We start from the raw sequence: 10,426 nt of genomic DNA, 5'->3' as shown, positions 1-10,426 counted from the left end.
TGCCAGAGCTAAGGCCTGTGATCTGAGGTGTGGAGTCTAGCTGTGTACTTCCAACCGTTTTGCTGGACATCTAAAGGTCCTGCCATATGAGAATTTCCACCGTTTGGGGAGGAGATCCCTTTTAGGTCTGACGTGGTATTAGGACCATTTGAAGTCATTATTCGTTCTGGTGAGTCGCTACTTGAAGAAGAACTCTTGACCATGTTGGTGACTGTGTCAGCTTGCTTTGCTTCCTGCAACATGAAGGCATCGAGAGGTTTGATTGTGATGTGTCTGTCAGCACCCTTGCAGTCTTGATGCAGCTTCATACAATTATTTAAAAACTGTGTTTAAAAAGTAATGTCCTCAAAAACTTTATAATCACTTTCATCTTGAACGATCTTCTCATAAGGTCAGTTAGCAGGGACGACTTTAAGTCCTTAGTCATGCGAACCTTTAATCGCCAGCATTTGGCAAGTTAGTGTAGTGATCACAACAACGGGCAGAGTGAACAGTTGTTCATCTTGGAAAAGGAAAACAAAGCATTTCCCAGCTCTCTAAATGTTTGTCTGAGTGTGTGTGAGAGTATGTCAGTATTTTTTCCAAATTTTACTATCTATATTCCTCCGAAGTTCCAAAAGCACATGCAATAGGCTTGAGTCTTAATGAATCTATCCGTACCTAGTGAGCTGAAAAGAGACTAACATACCCTGCTCTTAATAAGGTTGACACGTAAAGAGACCTCCACATATCGAGGTGGAAAATCAGATTTTAACTTTAATGGAAACTTGCTGGAGTTAGCTCTCTTCTGACCAGCGCCAGTCGCTCCCTAGAACCGACATTCACAGAATTAAATTGTAAGTAAGGCACTTGAATTGTTTCATTGAGGGATCGAAAATCGAGAGAAAGAAACTAAGATTGAACTTGTGAATTTCAATACAAAAGTAGTGCGCCGCAATTGAAAAGAGGGAAAGAAAGATTGAGATCACATTAAAAGACCACAAAGGTAAGGTAAACATAAGGTTAGGTCCCTTAACTTTTTTAGGTGGTTAAGGGTTGAGGTTTGAGAGACCTCACTTTTCTCGGGGCCACCTTCAAGTGAGGGGTATTCATCTCTCCCATCTCGCTTCCTTACCTTCCCCAACCCTCTGTAGAGTCAGGTACCCATAACCACAGCTGGGTCGACTGAGGGGGAAGTTTGTTGCGCTAACTGGGAATCGAACCATCGTACTGTTCGGACCCCAGAGCTATAACCACTCGGCTATCCCCAAGACGAAACAGAAGGTTCCTTTCCTTTGTCTTTTTAAAATGACAAAAGAATAGGAAGTGAAAAGTTTAAAATACTCGCAGTTACGATGATTATTATTATTATCGGTTCAGACGAGGAATAACCACGCTGTGCTGCTAAAAACATTCAAGGCTTGTGAGAGTCGAGTGAACTGTCATGTCAGTATGTCAAATGGCGCTCCATGACCTGGAGGAACCCTAGGGGCACGGACACTATTACAAAGGATCTACCAGCCGCTCCCTTAGCTATGCAAAGCCAGGGATACGGAGGATGCGTTGTTAATCCTACTTTCTCCTATCCCACGATACCTGAAACTCCGCAGCCATTGTCAGCGACAAGCATGCATTGCGCCTGTCAAGCTTCCGGGTGACAAAGCAGGATGGGTAATGCCAGGCATCACGGGAAGTAATGATATTATTTGCATGTCGTTTGTCCGGCTCGCGCGTGTGAGGTCTCTACATTACATGTAATCCAGTATTAACGGCGGCCAAAGCCTGTGATCTTCAGGAGCTGATGACATGTTTCGTAATCCGACGAAAGGTTAAATAGTTTCCTGACCTTTCTGGACGTTTCCCTGTCGTCAGGCGGCTTTTCCTCGTCTCTGTCGACATTTCTGCCCGGGAGATTACCTTTGTCTCAGGGTCCGGGATGAAGAGCATTCTCTCCCTCGCTCACATAGCTACACGCGTTTACACCGTACACACGTGTGCACGGACACACACACTAAATTTTTATTTGCAAGAAACACGTTGTTACTCTCAAGAGCCAGAACACGACAAAGGGCGACTTAATTAAGTCCCTTCAGTGCCTCTTAGTACTTCAAAGTCCCGTTGTTTTGGCTGAAGTATTAGTAAACACGTTTTGCAGGTAGCTAAGCATGCTGGACTAATGTCTTGAGGGACCTTCACACACACCTCTGGCCAACTTGGTCAAAGATTCGTCGCTCTTTGTTTGGCCTTTGCTGGAACTGCTGCAACAGCTTCGACTTGACAATTCAGTCTGTTGTAGTCGAGAATTGGTTGTGGGAGGGGGGACATCGTGCTTACCTCACCTGGGGCACCTGTCACAAAGCCGTCGCTAATTCATTGCCACTAGGCGAGGGAAACAGGATTACAGGTGTCAAAGAAGCCATGTATGTCTGCTCGCCACAATCTCCTGGCTTTGCCAGTGAACTCCATTATTTCTGTGATCTGTGACGTGTGTAATCTCTTGCTTGTTTTTCCATTTCCATTTTTTATTATTATTATTATTATTATTATTATTATTATTTCTCTAGTGTGTCTGATAATTTCTACCTTTATGATGATGTTCTCTCTTTTTCCTTGCACCAAGCTAAGAACTGTCATACCACGGAGACGTTTGCGCATGCGCGCTTTATTTTATGTTAAAGAGGAATGAGACCGGAATGACCTCAAAACTAGACCTGTACCAGAAGACCAGTTGCAGACATTATAGGGTGCTGGTGGGGGGGGGGGGAATAGATGATTTACGCCGAGCCAGCTGCTATGTCACGGCAAAACAGCTTGCCCGAGACGAGATCTGAACCCATGTCACCCAATCCTCACGCGCCACCTGACCGCCTTCAGACATTACAGAAAAAGGAGACAAGAGGCAGAAACAGAATTAGATCAGGTTATCAAAATCGTGACTGATTAACGGCATCCAGACGATAGGGAGGAATAAAGATGTTTGCCGTGAGACACATCTCTTCCCCTCCCCCTCTCTCCCCCCCCCCACAGCACCCCCTCCTTTCACGACAGGGATCGACGATCGGTGTATTAATAATCCTAATAGGCACCTGCTGACAGGTGAGACGGATCTGTAGATCGATCAATGTTGGTGTAGGTGCGGTACACGTGACTACAAACATCTTACCTGCCGTGCACAGTGACACTTGTCTAAGCTGTTGCGGTGAATTATGGGACAAGAAATAGGTTTCCACCTGTGGCATTTGAGCACGTTTACACACTTTGTTTCCACGTGCTAAACCACACAAAAGTATTATATATTTGTTTCCTGAAGAGAGACACAGTTATCTAGAAAGTTTCTTTCCTTTTCTGGAAGTTTCTCCATCTTCGCAAACCTTTTTCAAAAAATCTTTCTTTTTACAATTTTCAAATCTCACTTGTAATGTTTTCTTATCTAGAAGATTGTGGCTGGGTTATTCTAACCTTCCAATGTCGACTTCAGTTTTATATTCATGGCCTGGTCAAAGTCGGTTGAGCGTTCCGTTCAGGGGTGGAAGTTAAAAGTGAGAGTAAGTTGCTGGGTGGTACTCTTGTGGGTTGGCTTCCACCTTGAGGTGATTTCGAAAGGGCTATTGCATTGGTTAGTAGCCTTTAAAGACACCTTATGGGTTAAACCAATAGAAATTCGTTCCCTTTTGATTTTTTTCCGTTCCCCAGTTGCCTTGCTCCATCTCTCTCTTACTCCGTCTCCTACCGAAAAGATAAACCGCGACTTGTTATCTAGTTTTAGACGGTTGGAAATGTTCTGTGCTGAAGTAAACGCATGTCACACACAACAAGAAGGACGTATTCGTGGAGAGAAAGAGAGGTAAACAAACCTGTAGAGTCCGATCTGATCGAGGCAGTTGCTCCTGTTGCTGTCGTTGAGACTGTAGCTGGTGTTGGTGCTGAAGCTGCAACTGTTGCTGCCTCAGGAGTTCTTCCTGAGCTTCCCTTGATAAAAGTCTTAACTCTAGCCTGAGGAAAAACAAATTTTCTGGGAAATTCTTCGAAAGAAATATTTCATAGCATTGGCTGAAGAAATTGCGATCTCTATGATTAGAGGCTTTGTGGTTGCTAAGGGCACAGCTTGCAAAGATGGCAGAAAGGTCTAGTTTCTTGCTGAACGAAGTGTGAGAGACAAAGACGTAGACACTTCAGATAGACACTTCAGATAAAAGAACACAGATGGATGTTGACAAAAGCCACAGACCGAGAGATTTAGCAAACAACCAACAGACTGACAAAAGTAAACAAGCATAGACAGCCAGACAGACATCCACTAACTCAGATGCTCCCTTTGCGCTTCTCTGTGATGCTGGAAGCTGAAGTCCCAAAGCTGCATCGGAGAAAGACTGGCTCCGTTTGGAGTCCAGAGGCGATGACCTGTCCCTGTCCCCCACAAATGCACCTGTGTCAGAGGTCAGGCGAGTCCCAGGTAAGCCAGTGAAGGCGTTTTGTGTCCGGGCTGTGCTCTGGACTCTGAAACATTCATTTTAATCTCAAAATTCCTTTCCCTTGTTTTTTGTATTTAACTACTAAAGTATCTCTTCTTGAAATGTGTGTTGTCTATTTCTATCTAAATTTAGTAAAAATTCACGAAACGTGCATGTGCGTCAGATGTTGGGGCTCATACAGACTTCAGAATTGTAACTCTAAACATAGAATTTTACGAACGCAATAAAGATGATTTCATAAGAATGTTCAGGGCAAGAGTGTATTCTGAAGAAAGGAGACCTTAGCATCATTTTCATTCACTGCAAAAATCTCTCGTAGCTTATAATTTTTTCTGGCCTGCAGTATCTTGCGGATTCAAGATTTTTAGAACAGACGTACATACGCACACACACACACACAACGGAAAGACGCGCAGTGAGACAAGTCATCAAATCGGATAAAATAAAATATATTACCGAGATAAAATCAGATAGAAGAAAATATTTTACCTAGGTAAAAGCAAACGCTCGGCAGACGTTCGAGAACCTTCTTCAGCCTGGGCACGCAGTTCGCTTGTCCTTGCCCTCGGTGGTGCGGGATCGAAACCCCGTGTGACTGTTGGTGAGTTGTTGTTGGTGCTCGTCGCGACCGGAGGGCCCAGGCCTGCTCTTGTTCTCATCATCTGTTAAGAAACAAACATTTTTGTTCAAAGTACGAGTCACCACCAAGTAAACAACTGCTACCACAATCTTTAGAAATAAGAAACGAAGACAGAATTTACAACACAAGACCACCGTGGGGAAATAGTTTGAGGACAGAGTGTATTGTGTGTACTGTTGTATGACTTTGTTGCACTCAGATGACAACTTTGCAATATAGGCAATAACATGTATGTTTCCGATCATATTCCATGATACCTGAGCTGCCCATAAGTTTCCCAATAAGGTGAACACAATACCCGACCGTTGCTAAAACGCTCGAACTTTCTCGGCCAGACCGTGGTGACACAACAATAACGGATACATGATACCAACATCATCTATTTACGTTTACTTTTAGTGAAAAACATCTTCTCTGCTGCCTGATGACATACACGCAATACAGAAGTCGGAGAGGTTTTGGCGGAAGCAGTGATCGTGTTCCAGCCAAACAGCGATGGAAATGTCAGAAGAGGATTGCATGGCCGCCCACACACATCTCTGACGTCAATGGGCTCGACCAGTCTACAGGGATTCTTTAATTGCAAGTGTCGAGATGTCCAGATGATTGCAGGTCTGAATCGACCTTTAAAAAAATGGCGCGCGTTTGCTCGGAGGGAGGCTTAGCTGTCCGTAATCTTTAATCTACTGCAGTAGAGCACAAAGCTTGGATGGTCTCGGTGGGTGACACCCAATCAGAAATGATCACACAAATCACTTCCATTGATTATAGAAACATTTGCTTTGTAAAACAAGCTTTTAAGCAGCATCCGTCAAGGGGGAGGGGGAATGCTTCTCCGTCGTCAGTACTGTCAACAAGCAGAATCGTGGAAATGACCGGAAGGCACCCAGGAGATAGCCATGCAGAGAAGTGGAGTGCGAGATTAAGCCCAAAGGATGGAAGATAATACACATTTATTTTGTCAGGGCAAGTTTCAGATTATCGCGAGGTAGCCAGCATCTGACATTTTGGGGTCTTTCTCGTCTGGCAAGCGAATGGTATTTCCTAGAAATGAGTTTATCTTCAAAATCGATCTCTGTAGGCAGCAAAACGGTGGAGGTAGTCGGGGGGAGGGCGTAGGAACGAAAAAAGCAATTTACGAGGACAAAAACCAAAGAGGAATTTCAAATATAGAGTGTGCGTGATTTGCGAGAGCTTGTTCGACACCCAAAATAAAGTCCCGCACTCTTTGGTGCGCCATGATGCGCGCCCAGCCGGAAGTGAATGAGAATCTTGACATCCGACAGCTTGTCTGTGGCGCCTGACTGAGATGATGTCGGCAAGTTTGGACACGATCTTTAAAACTGTGCGTGACTGAGGGCAGTATCCTTCGGCGTCTTCACAGTCTGTGGGTAAAATATAGTAAAGACTGTGATGGCGGTGATAAGGCTGTGGTGTACTGTGTGACGTCAGCGAGGGAAAGGAAGTGTCGGTTATTGTTAGGATTTGAACTCAAGTGATCAGTGGTGTGTCGTTAGTTGGATTAATGATACATATTAGTGATAACAATCAAGATGGCTATAAGCTATGAGTAATGTCCAACCATATCATTGTATCAGCTCACACTGGGATCGAGTTGACTTCATCGGAGGAAGAGACTTCATTGAAGCAAACGAAAGAGTCCGTGTAATTTCTCATATTAAACACAACATCCTATAAAACATTCAACTTTTTCCACATGAACAGACACGAAAATAGACGAAATTCAAACTGGTCCAACTCCTGTTAGTACGCTTGTACGTTAGCCGACCTTTCCTGCACGTGCAGATAGCAGACGACACACAGCTCATCATGTGACTGGAACGAGCCAATCACGTTAAAGCAGTTTTCTTTTCGACTTTCTCTCAAAGCAAAAGCGTAGAAACCTTATTCACTTTGGTTTAAAAGTATATACATATAAAAATGTGTACACAGGTAGGCATGAATGTATTTTTGGCGCTAACCCTTACCTGTGATGAACGTCTCCATGAAGCAAGACTTGAAGGGTCATCATCTCGCTGGGAAGTGCTGGTCCCTGAGGTCGTTGTTGCTGCAAGAAGGCGTCTCTAGCAGAAATGGACGACCCGGAAGTGAAGGTGTTCATAGGTGACGCCTCTGTTGAATAGAAAACCTACTGTTAAAATAACCCTGTGGCCGAAAAATATAATGAATGTAAGACATATCAGTAAGAATTAAGAACACTAAAGTAGTAGAAGACGCTGCTGCTGCTGCTGCTGCTGCTGCTGCTGCTGATGATGATGATGATGATGATGATGATGATGATGATGATGATGATGATGATGATTGATGATTGATGATTGATGATTGATGATGATGATGATGATGAATTTTTTTCAGTCGTTCTTGTCATTTGGGTCATGATCACGATGAAGGTGACGACTTGAAAGAAACAGATGGGGAAACCAGCAAAAATAAAAATTCTTTAATAATTATACCTGCATTCGTGCCTGAGGGGATTGGATCCTTAACGCGGACACAGGGCTTAACTCAAAAGGCTGTCTGAAGGAATCAAGGAAAGGGAACATCCTCCCCGCCTGCTGCCAACGGGGGTCGAAATTCCCCAGTTGCTGAGCCAGGCTTGTCTGCCCTTGCATCAAGGTGAGCAGTGTGGCGACGACGAAGCTCATTAATAACACATTGCTCTTCATGGCTTGCACCAAGTTACTGCAAAAACATTTTATACTTTGATCTCCACATGAGTAGTGTATTTCATTCAATGTGCTTATACGTATGTTATAAGATATAGTTTGCATCTGTTTGTATGTTTGTTCACTGAATGGAGGACTGGCGAAACATTTTAGTTGGTGACAGGTTTAATAGAGACTTGTCAGTCATTTTGTGTTTCAAAGAGTGAGACAGTTCAAGTAAAGCTGCTAAGTTTTATCTACATCATTGGAAATAAAACTTTGCCACTTCTGGTATCAGCTGAGTTCCTCACCAGGACAGACAATGTACAATAACAGGAGAAACAGATGGGGAATAGTATTTGTCCCTACACTTAAACTCGTCTAAATCTTTAAGTCAGTCTTATCCTTCTTGGAGTCTTGACTAAGCCCGTGTTTAGAAGCCATCGTTTAATAAAATATAAAACTATTTCTTCTCTTAAAAAGGTGCTTATGTTTTATTTAATAACAGGGGTACGCTCGTCTGTCCAGTGGAATAAATAAAAGCAGTTAGTGACCGTAATAACAAGCTATTTCCAATGCAGAAAAAAATGTTGAAACGAATGTCAGTACACTGATCCGAGCTGGGGGTATGACTAAGTTGTTCTGAATGTTCTCACAATGCAATGGATGGAACATGGGGTCAACAAAGAGAATTTTTATTGCATTCTTTTCTTCTTGATTTTATTTCTGTGCGGCAGTTTAATCATGTTAGTTGTTCTCTCCTGTATGACTTGACTCGTTGCTGACTGATGGCATCATGTCTTCGACTTTTATATATTATCTTTTAACAAATGTCATCTCAAACAAGGGAACAATCTTTCAGCTGCAGGTTTGTCTGCTTCATAAATAGCTTTCGAGATGTCACTGCTTATTTTACATCTTTCAGTTTTGCTGTGCTGTAACTAAGAACTAGATATTTATTAAAGAAAAAAATACTAAAGCCTAAATAAAAGCTAGAAAAAGTTGGAAAAGCCGGTTTGCACGTGAAGGAGAACGAGCAGTGAGCTATGAACAAGAAAACACAGGTGACAGTAGCAGAAAGTGTCCTGCCGCAGAGCAGGTGGCAATTCGACTGATCGACGAATTTTAACTCCACTAAGCCTTTAAATTTTGCTTTGTTTTCCTTTTCACACCTTGTGACGTGTCAAGGTGTAGCTGTATCTTCGTCCGTGTGGGTTTGAAGTGAAATGCTTTAAAGTAGAAGTTAAGATGAATTCGATGCAAGAATAGATTGTTTAGCAGGACATGATTCCGACATATGATGTACTTTTACAAAAAATTAAAAAAAAATAGCTGAAGAAATTTTATCAGACTGTCGGTTACCTGTGACGTCATGAAATGCCAAACTGCTGATTTCTAATATCTTGACAGCTCATTTTACGGAAATTAGGTGAGAGAGTGAATATTTATCTTTGAGATATCAAGTATACAAAACTCAAATCGACTTCTGGCATACAAGAAAATCTATTTAAATGTTATTAATTCATAAAAACACAGTACAAACTAAAACTGTTTTGTACACAAGCCTTTTTTGCTAATTATAAAAGTTAGAAAACTCACTGTTTCTGAAAGTCGTGAAGTATGTGTCCGCAAGAGAAGGCAGAATACATCAAGGGCCCTGAGAAAAGGACTTTGGGTTTAAATGAAACCGCGCCCGTCCAGGCCCCGGATTCACGTGACAGAAGCTTCAACAGGCTCATCGCTCATCGGCCATACAGGGGCACTGTTAGGGATTCAACTTTCATATCTACATATCCAGGTATCTACATAACCAAGGTATCAAACAAGATTTAGAGGATGGCATCTCAGAATGCAATAATGCAAAATGAATTATGCTTGCTACGACATGTAAACTGTAAGTAAGGTTAGAAGCCATTGTCAGTTTTGTTTGTGTGAGAAGAAAAGTTGAGCGATGCACGTGCGAGCGCGTGTATTCTTGCATATCTTTGTTCGCCCGTGCGTATTTGCTTTGTGTGTTTCTGTGTGCTTGGTGAAATCATATTGTCCCTAACTGGTACATTATAATAACTTTGTAATAATTCACCACAACAAGCATTATTATCTTTGTACGCATATGAGAGCGTGAGGTTTCATCGTTCTCCCTCTCACCTGAATTCAGAATCACCTGGCGACAGAATGAAGTTGTCTGCAGGTAAGCAGGCTATGTACCGATGTGAAACTCCTCTCTATAATAAGAGTGAACTTAATTTCTCAAATCCCTCTTAGCGCAGTATGGAACAACCATTTTTAAGCACAATATTTCAATCGTATGTGCTGGCACCATCTGTAAAGACTTTATATAATACCTAATCTTTTCCATCCACACGAAAATACAAGGTCAGTATCATGAACGAGTGTCACTATAAAAGAAACTTTTGATCTGCCTGCACCTTCATTCTCCCTCTCCCCCAACAAAACAATTATAAAAAAACCCACTATTCTTCGTGGTGGACTTTATTTCACCTGTGTATGCATATATCATAACCCTGGCAGGTCCTCGCTGTGTTTAGTCAGTCGGACGTCAGTTGGCCATGGCGGCAACACCGACTGTCATGTTGTGGTGTTCATCACTGTCACTACCTCCAGGTATCCCTCACCTTTGTACATAGATGCGTAGATGTCATTGTTTC

The 10,426-nt window shown here is 42.6% G+C and overlaps 1 protein-coding gene across 1 annotated transcript; it reads right to left on the bottom strand.

The window, feature by feature from the left end:
- Positions 1-8: 8 nt before the first annotated feature.
- Positions 9-9,459, bottom strand: LOC112555208. The gene is made up of 8 exons (XM_025223502.1): positions 9,357-9,459; positions 7,566-7,794; positions 7,080-7,224; positions 4,941-5,113; positions 4,282-4,476; positions 3,834-3,972; positions 689-808; positions 9-233 (listed from the first exon to the last, which is right to left on the bottom strand). Exons 4-8 carry the CDS (start codon positions 5,111-5,113, stop codon positions 9-11), a joined length of 852 nt encoding a protein of 283 aa, XP_025079287.1. The 5' UTR covers positions 7,080-7,224; positions 7,566-7,794; positions 9,357-9,459.
- Positions 9,460-10,426: the final 967 nt, after the last annotated feature.

The sequence above is a fragment of the Pomacea canaliculata genome, linkage group LG2 (assembly GCF_003073045.1).
Source record: "Pomacea canaliculata isolate SZHN2017 linkage group LG2, ASM307304v1, whole genome shotgun sequence".
NCBI classification, from domain to species: Eukaryota; Metazoa; Mollusca; class Gastropoda; order Architaenioglossa; family Ampullariidae; genus Pomacea; species Pomacea canaliculata.
Note: the sequence above shows the minus strand (reverse complement) of the source record. Positions and strands in the feature narration are given on the sequence as shown.